Source organism: Penicillium oxalicum, chromosome VI (assembly GCF_001723175.1).
Source record: "Penicillium oxalicum strain HP7-1 chromosome VI, whole genome shotgun sequence".
Lineage (NCBI taxonomy): Eukaryota > Fungi > Ascomycota > Eurotiomycetes > Eurotiales > Aspergillaceae > Penicillium > Penicillium oxalicum.
The window spans coordinates 2734010-2754867 of record NC_064655.1 but is presented as its reverse complement, the minus strand read 5'-3'; the positions used below and the strand labels follow the sequence as shown (position 1 = coordinate 2754867).

The window sequence follows — 20858 nt, the reverse complement described above, 5'->3', positions numbered from 1 at the left end:
CGCAGTGCGATCCATGTATGTGGTGTCGAGACTCGATGCGAGGGTGAGAGACACAGGGCAAATCCAGAGTCAGCCAGTCTCGGCCCGTAAGACATAACAAAAGTTCTCATCAGACCCGTGTGGGGGCGGGGAGACATGGTCCATGATGGGTAAAGTGGTACCATTCTCAAAATCGAAATCTGTGCAAGAAAGGTTAAATTCTCACGCTATTGGAATCGAAAGATTCGAACAAGGAAATTACCGGAGAAAGGTTATATATAGAATCAAACGTCAATAAGGATGGTCCCTTGGACCCCAGGGAACTGTTGCGGTAAAAGAATTAAGGTGTCCCCTGTCTCCGCCCCCCTCATCTTTTTGGGCTGGACTTTGTCGCATGTGCATCTGAACCGTGAGCACTTCCATTGGACCTCCGTGTACTTAGTAACTTATCTCTACGAAGAATTTGCAGGACACGATTAGTCATTCCAGCACTGTCTTGGAAGGGGGACCTCCAACGTGACACGAAACACGCCTTGTACGACCAGAAAGACCGAGTCTACCGGAAATCTAGCGGTGCACACTGTGAATGTGCACATAGACTTGTACTACTTCTTCTGCTGCCTCCAAGTAATTGACTTTTTCACTTGCTCTCTGTAACTTACAAGTCCCGTCACGATTACCGCTTGAAACGATTCGAGAGCCGCGACTATGCGACGCCCGAGAAGAGAACTCTTTGCATCTATTCCCCCATCATTTTGTCGATGGGAACCAAGAGAACACAGCACAACAGTGTGCAGGATGAACAAATCCCCCGCTCTCTATGATATCTCACCCAAAGCAGCGGTGTAGCCGATGATCTACCCGAGACTTACGTACGTCGGCCGCAAGGAGTGGCCGCCCAGATTGACGAGGGATATGCAGGTGCAGGTGCATGAAAATCACATTTGGTTCGAGTCCTTGTAGGAGGTATAGTACGTAGTACTACACATACTCACTGATAGATATAGAAGCCGGCACCGAGTCAATGCGTCAAAATCAAAACGGTTCCCTCGCTACCGGGTAAATAGATGAGCCAAATTTATATCCGTGGTTCTCTCCAAAATACATCCAGACGCTGCCTTTCTGCAAATACCAACCGGGGCAAGATTTGAGGGTGTACCTGCACGGTAAATGGATGGTCCTGCAGTACGGTTCTGGTATATCCTGCATGCTCACTGATTCAAAGCCGGAGGTCATGGACCGAGCTGTTCAACGGAAAAGAAGCTAATTCGCGGTTGAAAACGCTCGAATCTATTCCCAAATTCCAATCATTCCATATGTCGCAATCGTTCTACTTTGACAACCCTCAGTACATCTGAGATTAAGGTTGGAACAGCTGTTATGTACGGTGCCCTCACAAATCCATGTGCCTCCTTCTCACGATCCCTCTCTCGATGAAATAATCATAGATCTCGATTGAGAATCTGCAATCACAAATTACCTTGAAAAGCATCATTGACATCCAAGTTCAACGTAAAAGTACCAGATCAAACCACAGTTCACAATTACACAGTTCCCATCACTCATGAAAGAAAAGCAATCCTTGTTTTTAACCGTTACGTACAAGTTTTCAAATCGACTGCCAAACCGATCTCCCCCCTTCAAGGACCCCATTATTTGCTCATAAAAACGCATCAACCTCCAGCATAGTATTCAATCCATGGAAGGAAAGAAAAATTTTTCTCCCGTTTCATAATCCATTACATGCACTTGTCCAAAAGCTGCGCAGGACCTCCACGCCCCAGATTGGTGTGATTAGTATCTACAGCGTGGTCGTGAAGCAGAGAATAGTGCCAAATGGACCCTGGGTGACCTGACCGGCACAATCCAGTATCTGACCGGTGCAAGTACCACTAGAGTAAGGCTCTACATGACACCCAAAAAAGAAGCAGAGATTAGTATCGACGTGCAAGATTCATCGACAACGTGAAAATGCGCCATAGCCTTTACAGACTAGACACTGTGTAGGGAGGGGGGAGATCACTTACGACAAAAGACTCCGTATTGGCTCAGATACAGGTTATTGTAATACTTGGTATTTGGCTTCTGGACCAAGCCGCAGCAGTATTTAGGATCAGCACGTTCCTCCAATGGAATGGTCGGGCTGGAGGTGACAAGGTGAGGCATGGTGCCTGCGAGGGTGAGGAGGGAGAAGAAGAGAGCTTTGGTCTGCATGATGGACCGTGGACCGAGTAGTAGACTTGAAGATACAGATGTGAAGATGGACTAAGTTCTGATGTCTTTGGGGGGGGGGAAAAAGAGCGAGTTGTTCGTTGAGGAGAAGCGTGGTTTAAATAATGCAATCCAGATACTCATTTTGCGCGAATGGCCCCGTCATAGATCTTGTATTGAGATTGTTGAGAAATAGAAATCCCTGAAAGACCACTCTTCATAGAGTCATGGATCATCGCTCTGTTGGCAGTTCCAAAGAGTAGTCATACTGCAGAAGCCCGTTGTTTGGCGGATAGACAATCTCATGGTCATATGGTCGTGTGGTCCTCAAACCAACTCCCTTGCAATGCCTAATTCGTTGGAGAAAAGGCCGGCAAGGCAATTCTAGAGCAGTCTGTCTAAGCTCGCGTTCTTGATCCTTGTTCTCATCATCTTTTCCCATGCTTGATGCTCTCATTGACTCTCCGGTAAAGAACAAGTGGCGCCTAACAAAACCTTCATTTTAACCATCACCAAAGAAAAAAGTCTCTTGGCAATAGAGTGGCCCGTGGCAAGCATCTAAACCTCATCCACAATAGCGCCAAACTTCAACCTGGCTGGGGGAGGTCACAGAGAACCCCTGCACCAAAAATGAAAGAAAATTCTATATATACAAGGGTTCAGAAACGGTGGAGCAGAGATAGTCTCCACTCTAGAACTTCGCCGGATCTGGCTGACGCTCGCACCGAGGAAACTTTCAAACCCGTGAGATTGGTCAAAGCTTCGTGCACCCAAGGCCACTGGGCTCAATTAGACGCGAGCTCGATCGTTCTAGAGGGGGATCATTTGGAGACGAACCGTGGTTGATAAGCGCCTGTGCATCCTAGTAATATGCTTGGAAAGTTCAATCTGATTATCATCAATACTGAAGAGGACTCTCGAAGCGACGAAGATGAGCTCAGATACAACAACCCTCGGGCTGGGGTCGACCCGAGCAATAAGCTTCTAGCCAACGTTGTGGTGATGAGACCAATCAAGGTCAAAAGAAGCGAGAACTGATCCTAAGAGGGGAATCATGAACTACTCATTTGAGTGAAACAAGAAACACCAAATCAAGCCAGATCTACTCGAGTCTAGAATCGAGTGCCAGCCCATCCACCAACTCGTATCTTAAGACCATTCGTCTCTGAAATCTTATCACAGAGTCAACAACCCGGAAGAGGTCATTATCACACAATACAGAAGAGGAATTCATCCGTTTCATTATTTCGTATCACCGTCAGAGAGGTTGAAGCATCTTGTCCATCCCTAGGTGGGTCATGGAAATCAGGAGATTTCTACAAGAAAAGGTCGCCGGATCTGGCTAGTGCCATCATATTCTCAGTTCATCGGCGAGGACAAAGAGCTTTTTTTTTTCTCATCGCCGGTTGCTGCTCGTCGTAAGATCGAAACTTTAACCTCGCGCCGGATGTCGTGAGCCGCTTCGGGGATCGCCAGGCGATTCCATGGATCGAGAGGAAACACGAGAAAAAAAGTCGATTGAATGACCGACTAATCCAGACCAGTCAAGATTATTGTCTCTTTCCTCGCGATTGCACTGTGTCTACTTTGATCAAGCTTGTGTGGGGTCAAAAGGAAAATGAGATTTGGCCGGCGGGGTCGCGTCCTTGAGCGTAAGAAGCTAGATTCAAGTCGGGGGACCAGCAGCCGTCAGTCACGACTCACGTGCATGTACCTGCGGACCGTGGGCGAGTGTCACGATTGAGTTCTTGCGTCTAGGCCCCACGAGTTCTTGGGAATCGATAATCGTTGGATAGAGTCTGAAAGTTTCCCATTTTGAGATGAATCCATGGCTGTCAGAAAGCCATCGACAACTATAGCATAGTGACTGTGCGATTCCTCTGTGCGGAGCTATCGAGTTCCTACAGCTCCTAGTCGCATTCGAGCTTCTTGTGATGGGGAGAGTTGAAGAGTGGAGAAGACTCTCTCGACTTTGGGTCTGGTGGGAACTGGTGAGAGCGCGTGTTGGGTGACGGCATCACAGCCGCGTGGAAACTTTGATTGGCTTATCTGATCACTCCCCACATTCAACCCCAAAAGGGAGGCTCTCTCACGACTTCCATCAAACTCCTCGAGTGGTCCCCGTACGCCTCTGGCGTCAATACCTGAGATTTTGATGGAGGTCAAGGTCTTTGTGATCGCGACGAATCAAAAAATGCACCAGTCATTCGTCGCTTCATTTAGCCAAGTCCAAAGTCAATGCCTAAAATGCTCCGCAGTGAAATACCAGTATTCTAAAATCGAAGATCGAGTCCGGTACCTAAGAAAGAGTTGCTTAAGCGCAAATCTTATCCCCGGCCTGGGTTTACATTTCCGTTTTCTAACCCCCGTTTGACGACTCAAAACGTTTATTTTGTTTTCTCGCAAAAATATGTATGAACATGCATACTCCAGCAATTCAAAACATCATAGTCACGAACCTTTTTTTTTCTTGACTCCAATCCAGCATATCTTCTCTTTCATCCTCCCCCATCAGTCAAACGCCTGCATCCATCTCGAATCTCCAATCCCCCCCACCCCCCTACTCCCCCACCAATCTAGTTAATCACTTCAATCTCAAAATCCATATGACAGCTCACCCCCACCGCCACACTCACCGTATGAATTCGTGCAATCCGCCTCGTTCCACGTTGAAATCCACCCAGCACCAGAAACCCAACCACTCTCCCAATCGGCGCGATCCCAACAACGCATCAAACTCGGCCGTTCCACGCTCCCACGTCCGCCACCATCTCGCCCCCACCTCCAAAGTCCCATATACCGCCAAGACCGTCGCCATCGTCTCCTGATGAATCACCTGGACAAACACGACATGACGGATCGGATTCGCAGCAGCAAAGCTCATCCCGCGGTAAAACGCGAGCGATAGCTCCGAGATAAAGTATCTCGATCCCGCCCGGTGGTGGATATCTTCCATGTAGACTACTCCGGGCCCGATGAATCCATGCCATCCCACTTTCATCTCGTTCAAGTCGAAGGAACTATACTCTGATTCGGCGTGGGAGCTGACAGGAGTCGGGAGGTTGAGATGTCGAAAGAGATTGACAAAGTCGGCATTGCCCGGGGATGCGGGCATGATGGCGATGTGGTGACGGGCTTGGATTTCTGAAAGAGTTAGTTGACTGAGAGTGGTTGGACAGGCGAGCTCACCTGGATTTTCGATCCATTGGCGGAGTTGGGCTCCGCGAGTCTGGAAAGGACCGTAGTGTCTGGTAGGGGAGCGAGTTGGGCTGTCGGCGGGTTGGTTGTCTGTGGAGGTTTCCCTGAGCTGGATCCACCAATATGAAGACATTTTGTTTCTATTTTTTTTTGGAATGGATGATTGGATTCGGGTGAAATCAGATGAATGGTCTTGATTGCAGGGAAAAGATGGTGAGAAGTTTGAGCAAGGTATGGGAATGTCGTTTGGAGATGCTTGAAAAGTTATCAAAAGTCATAGGAAGAGGCAGCCAAGGATGAACAGATCTATTTTGTGATAGAGAAGATTCAGAGCATGCTCTCTGTTCGTATACTTATACACGATGCGATTGCGATGCTGAAAGATGTGACTATATTTACGACGGTCGACGTGACTTTTGTCGAGGCTATTCTAGATGAAGCCCATTGTCCGTGATCCGAAGCAGCTTCCGAAGACAATGGCTTGTTTTTGTTTACTCTGAAGATTCGAGAGCATAAATGAATGGAGCACACAAAGAGTCTTTGATATAGACTGGATCAGTGGGTATCCGCACGAATAAAAATAGTCTCTTTTAGACTTGAACAATGAATGACTTGCAGAATGTACTTCGAGTTCATGCTCTCGTCTCCGATTCAATGGTCACGTCTTCTCAAACAAATATCGACAGGACTTGCTATATTGATCTGATAAGGTACATATTCAAATTCACTTTGAGATTGAGATTCCTGGTCAAAAATATTCTCTTCTCGTGGGAGATATTTGTTCAAGAAACATTTGAACCAGCTGAGTACGCCAAAAGACACGTTCAAGGTCGTCGAAATTGTCAAAATCGTCACACTGAAACCTTCACCTCCTCCCTTCTTTCATTCATGACCTGAAAAGAAACACGGGAGAAGATACCCGCATTACTTTGTAGCTCAATGTATTATCCCCTCAAGAAGCGTGACACTCGAATCCACCATGAAAATGAACCAAGCCTGATCACTAGCCATTGATCCATCCTAACAAATGAATTCAAAACCTCCTCCTTCATTCCCTCCACTCGCTCGCAGATCCTCAACCTTGAAAGACCACCCAAATTAAACATAACATAGAAAACAGGGGGAGACATCAAGAAAAGAATAATTTGATTATCAAGTTATAACTGTACTTTATGATCGTTATTATGATCACTCTCTATTTTCCTGCAATTAACAGAGGATGGATGAGTCTTGTTTTATTAGATCTTTGTTAAGTTTTTTTGAGTATCGTATTTCACTAACAGCACACCATTAGTTCTACCCCCCTACCCCCCCATTGAAAGCGTGTTTTCCCATCCTGTCTTAACTGCCATTAGCGGAGAGAGGAATAAATCAGCTTCATTTCAATGTTGATCCGATTGAGGTTCTGCAAGTTATTTTCTACGATAAGAGTCCCTATTGAGATAAAACTCTACAGATTCCATGTATCAGGCATGTCTCAGCTGTATGATTCGTCATCTCTAGATCCAAATCTCCCGTATAGCACAAATAGCACAAGGTAGTTTGTCGAGTCACGCTGTTGTATGTTGTATGTAGCATGTACTTATGCAGTATGTCCAAGTCATCCCACTTGCAATCAAAGACCAAGATGTACAAGACTGTCCTTTCACCACCTCACAACTTGGCTCTAATACCACTACTCACTCCCTTCTCCATAAAGTAATCCTTCACTCGGGCCCTAGCAACCTCGACCACACTTATATCCTCCACCGTCGGTGGAACATTCACAACTTCGTCAAACTTGCCCTCGACCCCATTCTCGACCAACGACCTCAAAACACGTCGCAGGGTCTTCCCACTCCTCGTCTTGGGAATCATCCCTCTTCCCTGGATCATTCCACCCAACGAGGCGATGGCACCAATCTGTTCGCGCACCAGCGTATTGACCTCCCGGAATAGCGTCTCGGGCACCGTCGCCGGCAGTTCCGCCCCGACGCTGGATCGTAAATGGATAAACGCGAATGGTAAATGACCCTTGAGGGCATCGGGGATCCCCACCACACTGGCTTCGCTAATGGCCGGATGTGAGAGGATGGCTTGTTCGATCGCGCCCGTACTGAATCGATGTGCGGCCACGTTGATAATATCATCACTCCGAGACATGATGTGCACATAGCCGTCTTCGTCGATCATACCTGCATCACCGGTATCGACCCAGCGACCGTCAAACCGTTTCAGGTATCCGCGATAGAAGCGCTCGTCGTCTTCGAAGAGATTGGTAAATGCGGTGGGCGCGAGAGGGGTCGCCATCACAATATTGCCCATCGTACCGGCGGGCACCTCGGTTCCAGCATCATCGACGATGCGGACATCGAACCCAGGCATAGGAAGGCCGGCTGAACCTGGTCGAATGGGGAGTGGCTTGGCGGGAGATTTCGGCACTGCGGATGCAGCTGCGGCCCGTCCATCTCCGTTCAGCGCCAGACCGGTGATGGGAGACCCAGACTCGGACGACCACCAGTTGTCTATGACGGTGGCACCGGGAGCGGCGTGCGCAGTGAGAAGGTCTTGATATGCCCGCACGATACTGGGCTCGCTCCGTTCGCCGGCGAGGAACAGACCACGGAGGGACTTGAGACCTCCTCGCTTGCCGACCTCTTTGAAGAGACGGTCACCAGGGTCGTCCTTTCGAATGGCTCGCATGGCCCGTGGTGTGCGTGAAGAGCGTATTCACGTTGTGCTTTTCAATGACGCGCCAAAAAGTTCCGGCGTCCGGAGTTCCGACCGGTTTGCCCTCGAACATCACGGTCGTCGTTGCACCGACCAGTAAAGGTGCGTATAGAATGTATGAGTGTCCCACGACCCATCCAATGTCCGAGGCACAAAACATGACATCCCCGGGACCGTTGACATTGAATAACATTCGGATCGAAAGGTCCAGACCGACGGCGTGGCCGCCTGCTTCACGGAGAACACCCTTGGGTAGGCCCGTCGTTCCTGGCGATTCAGTATTAGAAAGAAGGGAAAAAATCCCCCCGTGCTATAACCGCTTTCTTCCCAATCGACGGAGGAAACGTCTTGTCAGACTCACCACTGGTATAAATCACGTATAACCCATCCGTGCTTTTCACCGGAACCGCGCCGGCTCGCACTCCCCTCATCCTCGCACTCTTCACCAGACGCTGCCAATTTCGCTGTCCACCCAACTTATCCGGATTGTTCCACCGGAGCTGATCTCGCTGCCAGACAATCACTTTCTCCGGCTTGAAGCGACTCGCCTGCACCGCCCCTTCCACCAAGGGTCGATAATCAATGGGTCCCTTGGACCCCTCGATTCCGCAAGAAGCGGTCATGATTGCCCGGGGCCGGGCGGCCTCAATCCGCTGCGCCAGCGACTGCGCGGCGAAGCCCCCAAAAAACGCGGCGTGGATCGCCCGAGGCGCGTGATTGCAACGCAGCCACGAGGGCGGCGGGGATCATGGGCACTAAAAAGTGGAGATGGTCAGTGGGTACACACGATTTGGACATTGCGGGGGACAACAGGACGGATTTCTATCCCGTGTGTCTCTTGCGCCGACCACATCGCTGGCGCTACCGATGCATTGCCTCCCCCGGTGCCAAAGGGGAAAGAGGGAATCATCCAAGAGGGAGAGTCCGGGGAGGGCAACATACTGTAAATAATCACCACATCACCCTTCTTCACCCCTTCCTCCCTCAACACGCCCGCCAACACTTCTACTTCGTCCAACAATCGAGCATACGAATACCGCTCCACCATCCCCGTGACCGGAGACTCCCAAACGATCGCAATATCCTCGCCCCGACCAGCCAGCACATGGCGATCCACACAGTTGTAGGTCGTGGAGATTTCTCCATCCGGGAACCACGACCAATGCTCATGCTGCACTCCACTAGGGAGTTTCTTGGTGCGCCGCGTCAAGGCGCGTGATGGAGGCTTATGCCAGTGAAGTCGTTGTGCGTGCTCGATCCAGAAGGACTCTGGATCGGAAAGGGAAGCTGCGTGGGCAACCTGCTGAGGATGTGGTGACATGGTTGTTGATCAGATGCAAAGGTCACAAAAAAGAAAGATCGCAATTCCAGGCTTCAGGACTCGAACAGGGTGATTTGATTGCCCTGGTTGCAATTCCAGCTTTGTAGAAATGTAAAATTGAATCGTTTGAAATGACAATCGTCTTGTTTCGGGGCTGCGTCCAGGTCCTCTCCTCGGCTCCCAGAGAGTGTTTTGGTGGTCACCGCGTGTGGGGGGAGGGCAGAGGGAATGAGGGGAAAATGAGGGGGGGCAAAGATGATGGCGATGGATCTGGACTGGGGAAAATGCGGAGAGGAAAACCTTCTTCCGTCCAAACGGTTTAGGCGGAAGACTTGTGATCACAGACACAACGTGTGCAAAGCGGTCGATTTGGTACCCGTGTCCTTCAGGAAACTGTCGCGAAACGGAAAACCAAGCAGATGTCGAAATTCACCCAATTTGGAAAGTCGAAGGATGATCTTGCGCAGGAGAGAATCACAAAAAAATCGCCCAGAGCAATCTGACGTGCTCAAAGAAAGAGAATCAATCACAGCAGTTGGAAGATACCTCTTTGGACGAGGGAACTCACGACTATACAGACACTAGAGCGCTGGAGATAGTCCTTCCCGATACCCTTTATATAATGCGGCTCGGTCGAGTCGCCCGGTTCTGTACCTTGTACCTCGGAGGAGGATGTGATCCATACACCTATCGACAACCCCCTGATCCGAAGGCCCGATAGCTCTCAACTACCATCTGACTTGGAATGTCAATCGACGGCCTCCAATTAGGGACCGTGTAGGTACTCAGTAAAGTCTGATCAACATGCATTGAGGGTGGGAGGACCCTGGCACCCGAGGTCCCGGGCCAAAGGGTATGTACGTACCGTACCTACTGGAGATTCGGAGATGTTTCGGCGATCAACTTCCGGCGCCTGGAGACCTGTCGGGTATGCACAGGCATACTTCTTATCGGCTGTAATAGAGCAGGGACTCCCTACTAGGTCTGCCGGGCTGTTAGTGGGGGAGGGGGGAACACAGGAGAGCGGGCATCATGAAGAAGATTATGAAGCCTTTCTATCCACTTCTAGTAGTTGTAGCCACGCCCCGGCAGTAGAGAGTAGATGGTTTTTTTTTGAATTGGCTACTTTTCCTCTCAAATAGCCCCTCCTTTCCTTGAACTAATAGCTACTGATCAACATCACTGCGTAAGGCTAGTGCCCATCTCAACCACACTGAATACATGTCATTCTCCATGCGGGAATAGGGTATGAATCGTCGCCCGTTCATCCAGACCAGGACATCAAGGTTGGACTCCAGGGAGGCTTAATTAGAAAAACAGTGTAGAAAACTCGTGGAGCCACAGTCAAAAGACCCATGCACAGTCCAAACTAAAAACTACAAATTTACAATCCCGGTTCAAAGTTTCACATAAATAAAACCGTCAACCCCCGAAAGAGAAAAACCGCATGCTTTTTTCGGGTATTGGCTATGTGAAGAGAATGGTAAGTAGGTATCCGATCGATAGCGCAGTTGATCTATTCCTATCAACAAGTGACTCGTAGTGGGAAGGTCGAAAAGCTTGGATTATAGCACAGGTGCGGCGTGGTATCATGTTGGATCCCAGGCAAAATCACGTGGAGAATGAGAATCGCTCAGAAAGAGACCAAATTCGCCGATTGTGAGATTGAGTCGATCTGGTCCACACTCTTGTTTCTCCCGGTTGTCAATAGCAGTGGCACGTTCAATAGGGATCTTCCTCCAACCGTCCAAAGCAACTCTTCTTCCACCGGACCGTCAAGTGCAACGGGGGTGGGGGGCTTTGTGGATCTTCCATTGCCCTCTCAAGATTTGCAATAAAAGGTTCATGAACCAGGCAGCCGTCAGCCTCGTGCGTGGGAGCCCTATGTTTTCTACCCAGAGAGAAGGGGTCCGAGTCTAACAAGCCCGTGCCTGGCGCCTCGCGGGTACACAATTAGTGCTCATTGGATCTAAGTAAGGTATTGGAGATAAATGCATCCAGGTCCCGTTCACCGACGTACGAAAGGTGATTGATGATCAGGGGGAGAAAGGGAGGTGAGATAGGCACAGAGAAGAGTAGAGGAGAGAGGAGAAAGAGAAGAGGAGAGGAATGGCATGACGAAGCAATGCGGGAGGAAAACAAATGATGATTGTTTAATGGCGGATATTAAGAAGAACGAAGCAGAAAAAAAAGCAGAAAACAAGCGTCGTCGTAGGGTATCATATCGAAATGCCTGCTAATGTGCGACTGCAACCTTCCAGTCTCGTGACCCGAAAAGCGATATGCGCATAAGGTCGATCTGGATCCGGAAAGATGACCGGAGATTCCTGTGATCACATCCTCTGCCCGGTTCTGAGAAGATTTGCAAATTGGCCCCCCTCCAATGACCGTCGGAGGACCGATCCGGCACGAGTCGGCTGAACGCGTACGCGCCATGAAAAGCGGGATCGACAATGAGCCACGAGGATCGTATGAGAATTTCCGCTTGGGGACGACCCAGTGGCAATTTCGTACGCGCCATAGCCTCCTTGCAGCCTTGGTCGAACAGGGAGTATAAGCGTCTGGTCCGCAGGCCGAGCGCGAGTTAGGTCCCTCGTCGCGGTTGCGAACCGCCCCGGATCGAGTCCCCGAGACAACCCCTGCTAGTTTCGCCCAGGTTCGAGTCGCGATCGGAAAAAAAAAGGAGCAGAAGCAAAACGAAAATGGAAAGGTTGCAGATTTGCCCTTTGGAGAATATGGCTGGGTCGAGTTTGAGCAAGAAGGCGCAATTGTAAGTGTGCAAAAGAAGACCGCCGACGCCAAACACAGTTGAGAAGACCAGAAAGACAGAACCCATCCGTCCCCGGCGATGCAAAATTGGATGATGGGGATGGAGAAAAGTTTGGAGTGGATCATGTGGACAAGGACGAGTGCGCATCAAGCGACTGGCGAGAATGACGGAAGCGAGGTCGAACGAAGAGGGAGGGGAAGGAGGAAGAAGGGAAAGGGGGGAGGGGGGGGGGACAGTTGGCCATCGTGCGGTGATCACTATCACAAGTACAAAGCTCAATTCCCCCCCTATGGGCCAACGAGAGATGGACGCTGCATCAAATGTTGCGGACGAGCTGTAATCATATGCCAGAATCGTTCTGCTGGTGGACTCAAAGCAGCACGCAGTTCAGCCGACTACGATGTCGCCGATCTGGACGGAATGACTTTGGGTATTCAGGGCCCGCGTCCCGATCTCGGCCGGAAGAGCCATGCGCGCCGCCTCCGCGGCCCTTGGAATTTTGTGTGTTTTGGCGCTGTTGACGAAGCATGCGCACCACGTCATAAAAGGCCTTTTCCACATTGATGCAGTTCTTCGCCGAGGCCTCGACGAATTCACAACCGAGCTCCTTGGCCAACGCTTGACCCTCCTGTGCAGAGACTGCGCGTTCCATGGCCTTGTCACTCTTGTTTCCCACCAGCATCACGGGTACGGGCAATGTCGGTCCACCCGGGGTGGACGTGACGGGTGAGCCGAGGTAGCTGGTACCGGATGGCGAACCAGAGCTGGCGGACTCCTTGACCATTTTGATTTGGTTGTAAAACTTGGTGATGCGAGAGAACGAGGCTCTCGAGGTAATGCTGTAGACAAGAACGAAGCCTTCGCCGTCGCGGATCCACTGGTCGCGCAGTGCCGTGTATTCCTCCTGGCCCGCGGTGTCCAGCACTTCGAGCATGCATGACTGTTGGTCGATGACCACTTGCTTTCGGTACGAGTCTTCAATAGTAGGGTCATACGTCTCCACGAAATGATTGAGGCACAACTATGATGAGCAGAAGGTATTCCCCGTTAGCAATCGCTTTTCATCCTGGTAGTTTGCGGGACCTGAAAGGGGAAGGAGAGGAGGAGGGTGGGAGATCATTCCGGTTCCGCCACCGTGAGCTCCCGCATGCACCCCGATCGTTGCGCGCGTGGAGAACTTGTCTGGAAAAGCTCCTCGCACGACCTGGACGATCGGATGGGATTCGCAGTCGGTCCTTGCACTCTTGGAAAAGGAGTTCCCAGCGCCGGAAGAGAATCAAACGCGTAGGGGGGGGGGCAAGACGAGGAGATCGTGAACCAACCTGGATTGTCAGAGCTGTCTTTCCAACACCTCCATCCCCGAGCACCACCAGCTTGTACAATGTCATTTTGCCCGACATGGCGGGCAGTTGGAAATCGGACGCGGTCGGAGCGGGGGAATAGGACGGGCCGATAGATGGGGAGATTTTGGAAGGAAGGGAGAGGAGAGAGGAGGGGAGGGAGGGGAAGAGAAGGAGGGTGCGAAGATATGAAGGAGGGGGCAGAAAGTATCGAGATCGAAGAGGGGCTCAGGGATTGAATCCAGACGGCAGGAGTTCTGGAGGGGACACTCTCACGGAACGAGGGGCCTGCAGAGTAAACGGAGTGGGGAACTAGCAAGGACCGCAGAAAGTCAACGCAATTGCCGATGTCTCCGTATGTGTTTTTGGCTGGGGACAAAGTAGACTTGGTAGGAGGAGGGATGGCAGTGGCAGTGGGAGGAAGATCGAGCGGAAAAAGGCAAGCGGGTGGGTGAAAGGGAAGGGGGGGGGGAGGGGTGGTTGAGGAAGGAGCAAGCTCAGGGTCGAGTGGGTTTGGGAGAGGAAGGAAGAGGCAGAGAGGCAAAAGAGAAGAGCAAGAGAGCGGGTGGAGTGGAGGAAATGCACGGGATGGTGGATTGAGAGAGAGTAGGGTTGGTGCCAGGTGGATATGGTGGATGGTTTAGTCAGTGGAGAGGAAAGAGAGGGGGAGAAAAAGAGGTGGACACTCTGGACGCTGAACGGACACAAAAGAGGGAGAGTCACCCGGCGGACAGCAGGACAGCAGGACCACTCGGCAGAGTGGCATGTACATATTCTTGAAAAAATGTCTAGTACCACATGGACAATTCAGCGGTCCTCCTGCGGTTCTCTACTCTACTCTCTTCGACCATCCATGTACGCGCCACCTACACGACTCCAGAATGAAGGGACAACCGACGCGACGGCACAACATGACGGGTCTCCAGTCCGTCCTGCTGACATTGCCACCCAGAGACATATGGATCAAGTATGACAGTGCGAGGCAAAGCTGAACCGATCGAAAGGAAGAGGGCCCTCCTCGTGGGCAAAGTGTCTGGCCCGAGCAGTGGCTGAAGCTAAGCGGAGTGGAGAGAGACAGGGAGAAAGAGAGGGGCTGTGAGAGCTCCTGAGGACTGCGAGCAAAGTCGAGTGGAACGATATCCGTGGAGACAAACAGGGAGCAGGAAGTTGGGACGGAGACGGGAGTCCAAATGAAATGGAGTCCCCTCGCGGAAATATGATTCAGACGTGTGTGTAAAAAAAAAAAGGGAAGGTACCTGAAAATTGATATGCTGATCTTTAACCAAGATTGATGAGCACTGAGCAATTGAGTTGTGCGCGTCTCGAGAGCAATGAGCACTGACTGATTTAAGGTACCGAGTGGGTAAGAGAAAAGAAACCACCTCCCGAAAAAAAAAAAATAAAACCAGAGTCGGAAAATTAATTTAAAAAAAAAAAAAAAAAAAGGAAACTGGCAAAGTGATTGGAAAGCTCGGGAGTCCCGGCCTGTGGGAGGCTCTTGACTCGGTCAAAGGTGACTCGCAGAAGAGGTTGGAGCTTTCATTCGATAGGTATGGGAAGGATGTAGAAGTGATTCAGAGTCCACTTGGACGTCGGGCAATTGGACCTCTGAAAGAGCTTCATGCTGATTCAGTCCACCACCACTGGACAGAACAATCTCCCATGGATGCTCCGGATGGGGGAAGTGAGAGCATGACACCGGGCGAGTCGACCGATCTCAACAGTGAGCCACTAGTCTCGTCCCGGATACGATATTCATCGGACGAGCTTCATCTCTTGAGAGGAGGGTGGAACTACCGCATCGGGCCCCCCACTGTATACTCGATTCATTAAGATTCATCCCCTCCCCGAAAAGAAGCTCCGAGGAAGAGGAGAGAGCGACACACCACTGGTCTTGCTCCCTGACTCAAGTGGTTCTAGTATGTTCAAAGTCATGGCAGATGATTTACCTGCGCCTGTCAATCTCCACGGAGCTGTTGATCTGTCTCGGGTACAAACGTGGTTACGGGGAAGTCCGACACTCCACAAAAAAGGCGCGATGACTCCATGAGGTTCACCCCCGACCAAGACAGATTGCGATAACCTCGTGCCCGCGGCGCTCGTCATAGCTCCGGTCCGCACCTGACTCGCTGGTCCGAGCTTCCCATTCCAACAGAGCCAACCCGTCGGGCATCAAGAACCGCCAGGATGGAGCCTATGGACCCAAGTTCGGTTCCATGGTCGGCCAAATGACGAAAACGAGAACACAGCCTAGCGAGCCAACCCAAAGTAGAACTCCGATTCCCAGGGTACGACTGTGCACCACGGGAATCTTTTTGGACCATTTTGGATAGAGCATGATTCCCACGATTCTGCAGGTTAAAAATAAAATTGAAATTCCGGGCAATGATGGCTAGCAGGAAGAGTAGTAGACCATTCCAGGAAAGAGAGGGAAAAAATTCCACGTCAAACCTGCACCGTGATCCACTGGTGATTGGCATCGGCCTCGCTTGAGGTTCAATTTGGCAGTAGCATGTCTGGTCACGTTGGTTGCATGGTTAGCGAGTAGCTTCGACCAATGAGCGTGTCAAACCTTAGGTAAGAGCACCTCTTCAAGACAGCCGAGTTCGTATTTGGTGCCACGAGAGGTGATCGAAGAGTGTCAATTTTGAAGACACTGAGGTATCTGACTCAGTAGTGACTATGAAGGTCTACTCACTTCAGTCCAGTTATCCATCACCTGGTTTCAGTGTGTTCCAAGGCATCCAGTGACGGGGCAATTTCCTCTTTGATCTCTGCGCCATCGGCGTTGATATGACAGCTCTTACGCTTTGCCGCCCGCCAAATGGCCTGTCACAAGATCACAAGAACCTACGGTCGCTGACTGAGATAGGTCACTCAAAGTGTCGACGGAGTACAACGGACATTGTATAATCATGCTGGTCATCGGCGGATTTCTTTCAATCCCTGAGCAACATCTCCACATCGCGAGTCACAATCGCCTCAAGCTTCCAAAACCAACCATATTCTGCCTCCCGGCATCACTGTGGGCTGGAAAAAGCCCTCTCTCTCTCTCTCTCTCTTCTCCCCCTCTGTCTCGGGACAAGCTTAATGGACATTGGTCCACACCTTTTGAGTTATGTACGAGATCCACCCGGAAGTGGTGCGCGGTGCCCCGTCGCGGGACGTGACGATGGAGCAAAACTGGACAAGCCCCCAGCCGGCATGGTAAGGCTGCCGGGTCGGGCTTGAAAAAAAAAATATCCATGGTCATGGTTTTGTGCTTGAGAAAGAAGAGTTGATGGTCCCTCAGAGAGATCCAGACAAAGGAAAAAGAATATGCACGCTGCACCACCGATCGGTTCTGACGTGCATGTAAACAAAACTTAGTGATTGATCAGATTGATAGTAGATCTGCGAAGCGACAGCAGATGCATGAAGCTGAAGATGGCTATCTTTCGAGGATGGCGAGTGTCCATGGACTTCCAGTTTGGAGTGTCATATACACGGGCGATTTGAAAGAGAATTGTGTGTTGAACTCTGACAGTTCCACTTTGAATCCTCATCTCATTTCCCCAAGAAGTCATCCATGCCAGCAGGCTTTGGTGGGGAGATATCTAGTCCCGTCCTGCAGTGCCTTGACCACCTTCACAGTACTTTGTCATGATGAGCTACTGTAAGTGTATCGTGCTGGTGATCAGTGCATCTCCAGTATGGTACCCAGTCGAGTAACAGCCTGAGGCGCCACATTTAGCCGGAAAGGATAGGTCACCAAGCTCAGGTCCGAACTGAAAGTACAACAGAGGAGATTTTGTTCTTGCTGACAGGAAAAAAATTCCTCCGCCAGATCTTCACATGCAAATCCTTTTCCTTCCGCCCCAGGTAAAGGGTCATATTAGTATGAAGTCTGATGTCCCGCGGAACGCTCAACAGCAGTGCTATTGCAGGGATGGTGCCATATTACGGCCCGCCATCTGGACAAAAATGACGAAGCCCTGTCGGCTGGCGGCTGGAGAGAGATTACAAAAAAAAAAAAAAGAAAAGAAAAGAAAAAAAAAAAAAAAAAAGAAAAAGCAAAAGATCACAAAATTTGGAGCCTTCCACCTCCTTCATCAAGCCCTGAACGCTCTGAAATTGGAAGGTTCAAGTTTGTGTGGACCGCGGACCGAGACTGGGGCCCGCTGAAAGTCGACGTGAAGTGGGCCCTTTTTTTTTTTTCTTTTGTCAACTGGTCCGCTTGCCGCAGTTTGGGGAGGAGACTTGCACAGTGCTTGGAGACGGTAGTTGAATTTGCGATGGTTTTTACGATACGTAGCCTGCCAAGCCCCCTTTCAATGTTCATAAGATAGGCTGTGGACAAGACAGACGCGAAAAGGGGATCTTCGAATTTCCCTCGTGCATGCTGGAAACCCTCCCCTCCCCCACGACAACTCCATACTCTTCACAGTGACGCAGGCAATTCTCCGAGAAGGCCAGAATAACGATCCACTCAAGCTGGAGATTTCCAGACGTCACAGCGGCTCGACAGTTGCTGTTCGATTTCTCTTCCATTGAAAACTACCCACCCAAGCGGGAAACGCGATGGACCCGATGAAATTTCATACGGCCTCCCGTTAAACAAAAAGTGAGCTAAACTCCAGCCACCCGGTTCACCAACAGATTTGTCTTTTTTATTTGTCTTCCCCCATCGTATGTTCATTTCCCAACTGTTCCTTCTACAGACGGTTCGAGCAATGGCCGAAAGAAGAAAAAACGGTCGGAACCCAATAGTCTCTCATCATCCACACAGTATTAAACCAAGGGGAATTCAGCGTTGAAACGTGGACCCCCTGACGGCACGCACACGTACAAGAGTCTGCCATATCCGCACCGCACTGAGCAGTGAGAGAGCACGCCCAGATGATCAAATTCCCTTGGAGGAAAAGGTTGAACCCCTCCACCTCGAACCCGAGCCTATCGCCGGCCAGCAAGGCTGCTCCAACCCCCTGCCGCGGCCCGCCAGGAGGTGATTGCTACCAAACCATGACAGGAAGCTGCTTTCTGCGTGGGGACGGAAGAATTGAACGGTGGATTACAGGTGTGGATTCCACCGGCGACTTCGGGACTCGGAACGCGGAAGCTTTTCATCCTTTGTAGGTCTAGACTTGCAGCTCTTCTGTCAGGACCCTCTTGGAGGGTGGACGATTAGTAGGTTGGGGAGGAAGCAAATTAGTCATACGCCAAGAGCGTTCAAGATGGGATCCAGCTTGAGGAAAGTGGGTGGCAGTTGTGAAGTGAAGTTGTGCGAAATGGAATGCGAGTATCATCGTGGATAGACTTGACTGGTATCAGCTGGCGTCATGGGCCTCGATCGTGGCTATTGATTTTTTTTTGAAGGACAGATCGCGTTTACGATGGAGCATTGCATGACAGTGTAGGTGGTTAATCTATCCCGACTTGCGCCGACCAAAATGAGAACAATTGCGTTGCGGCGACTATTCTTACTGGGCAATCTCATTCAAAAACATTCTCGGGCTCGGCAATAGTTGTAAAAGAAAACACAAGAAAAAAAAACAAAAGTTGGTGGCGTGGTAAGCCTCCATTGAGATACACGTGAGACATCGCCTTGTCCAGTGTCGACTCGGGAGCTCCACCAGAACGGTGCATTGAGAAAGCTTGTTCATTTTCAATGCGATAGTCGAGCTGACGGATTCCGTGGAATGACGACTTCTACCTAAAACACGGGTTGGTCCTAGGCTGGAGAAATGGAATTGGCTTTTTCCCTAGACCGGTGTACCTGCCTTTTCCCCTCTCAATCTAGTGAGGAGTCAAGATTTTCTCATGGGCCGGGGAATAAATGCGGAAATAACATACGTCGTTCCCATATACTAGGCCTTCAGCTCTGATCTGGAATCAGCAGCGCACTAAATATAAGTACCGTAGTAATGTAGAAGCTTGACAGCTTTCATTCCGCACGTTTCGAGCTCCCGCTAAAAAGCCCAAAGTTGCGTGAAATGTGTCTGATAGGAGCTCTATTCTCTAGGAAAAGTCGTAACCCTCAGGAGTAATGTACCTGAGTCTACCACTTTCCTGACGTCGTTTCTGACGATAATATCGTTGCTTTCCCCCTTACTGTACCTGCATTTTACACGATACAAAGATCTCCAGAGAGAAAGGGGGGAAAAGAAGACTCTAAAGCTGTACAGTGAATTCTCACTCACCTCCACGGGTCTTCCACTTTGCTCACCATCGAGCCAAGCTGCTTACTTGTCTCAGAAGATACGCACGTTCAAGGATCGGCTCGCCTTGACTAACCTCCAGAATTGACCTGATTGAGTACCACTGCGGGCCGCGTATTACGATCAATGCTGCTTTGCAGACGCATCAGTGTCTCCTATAGGTCCCCTGAAAATTTGAAAATTTCTTTTCGGGTAGGAAAACCTCTGCAGGACAAGGTTTATCTTTGTGGGCGAACCCCCAATATCCCTTGACCAGGGTGGAGACTGTGAGCCTTTTTTTCCCCAATCTTTCACTGATTGAGTGGCTTTTATCTGATGTCTATGATTTCAAGGGGAGCGGTGTATTTCCTAGTTGTTTCTATCTGTTTTTGTTTTTTTTTTCAAAAAAAAAAGAAGAAGAAGAAGAAAAATTCTCGCATGTTCGCAAGAATTGCCATAATCAGGCTCACTATTAGTAGCCATCATCACTGAAGCTCTTGCTCTTCTATCGATGCGATTTGATGGATAATACAAACAATTTGAAAGCGCAAAATATGAATTACCACAGCACCTTCCCGATGCGGAAGACCTTGATCAACAACTATTCCAGCTTGACGGGACGCGAGACTCCCGAGCAAGTGATCCTGATGACTCACTTCTGGTGCCAATGATGTATATAAGTGTCAAAAATGGTGCAAGCTTAGGCTAAATGGGGTCATTTTTCGTGGTTTAGAAATGTGCCTTTGATAAAGGGGCTTGCTCGGCCATATACATGGGTTGTATCGGGATTTGCAACGTGGGAAAAGTGCCTTTAGTTTGTATATGGGATGGGTGTGGTGAGAAGAGCTCCGTTTCTCAAAATATTTGTTGGATGTAGATGCCTGCTGCTCCTATCTGCTTTTATTATCATCCCTGTCTTCTAGTGGGATCCATTTGGCAATTCCGGGTGAGAGCCTTACGGAAAGTATGAACGCGCCACTGGTCAATGAAGATGATCAGTGGGCCTTTGGAAAGGGGGTATAGTATCGCAGATACTTATGGAAAGGTCTCGCGCAGTTCCTGTACAAATATGTCTCGACGTGGGCAAAATTAAAAGGGGGGGGGACAGTGCAAATTTAGAAGATTCTCCAAGACGCATAGCTCAGATTTCCAAT

The 20858-nt window shown here is 50.0% G+C and overlaps 5 protein-coding genes across 5 annotated transcripts; 1 reads left to right on the top strand and 4 right to left on the bottom strand.

The window, feature by feature from the left end:
• Positions 1-1780: 1780 nt before the first annotated feature.
• On the bottom strand, positions 1781-2193 carry POX_f08192 (uncharacterized protein; the record flags this gene model as incomplete). Its single annotated transcript, XM_050116973.1, has 2 exons — positions 1781-1884; positions 2007-2193. 2 exons carry the CDS (start codon positions 2191-2193, stop codon positions 1781-1783), a joined length of 291 nt encoding a protein of 96 aa, XP_049967112.1.
• A 2629-nt stretch (positions 2194-4822) lies between these two features.
• POX_f08191 (uncharacterized protein) lies at positions 4823-5521 on the bottom strand (the record flags this gene model as incomplete). Its single annotated transcript, XM_050116972.1, has 1 exon — positions 4823-5521. One exon carries the CDS (start codon positions 5519-5521, stop codon positions 4823-4825), a length of 699 nt encoding a protein of 232 aa, XP_049967111.1.
• A 1520-nt stretch (positions 5522-7041) lies between these two features.
• On the bottom strand, positions 7042-9418 carry POX_f08190 (uncharacterized protein; the record flags this gene model as incomplete). Its single annotated transcript, XM_050116971.1, has 4 exons — positions 7042-8052; positions 8102-8364; positions 8459-8762; positions 8885-9418. The coding sequence occupies 4 exons, from the start codon at positions 9416-9418 to the stop codon at positions 7042-7044; spliced, it is 2112 nt and encodes a 703-aa protein (XP_049967110.1).
• A 2383-nt stretch (positions 9419-11801) lies between these two features.
• POX_f08189 (uncharacterized protein) lies at positions 11802-12355 on the top strand (the record flags this gene model as incomplete). The annotated part of the gene is made up of 3 exons (XM_050116970.1): positions 11802-11928; positions 11977-12188; positions 12248-12355. The coding sequence occupies 3 exons, from the start codon at positions 11802-11804 to the stop codon at positions 12353-12355; spliced, it is 447 nt and encodes a 148-aa protein (XP_049967109.1).
• Positions 12356-12558: 203 nt separating this feature from the next.
• POX_f08188 (Protein ras-2) lies at positions 12559-13588 on the bottom strand (the record flags this gene model as incomplete). Its single annotated transcript, XM_050116969.1, has 2 exons — positions 12559-13209; positions 13511-13588. 2 exons carry the CDS (start codon positions 13586-13588, stop codon positions 12559-12561), a joined length of 729 nt encoding a protein of 242 aa, XP_049967108.1.
• Positions 13589-20858: the final 7270 nt, after the last annotated feature.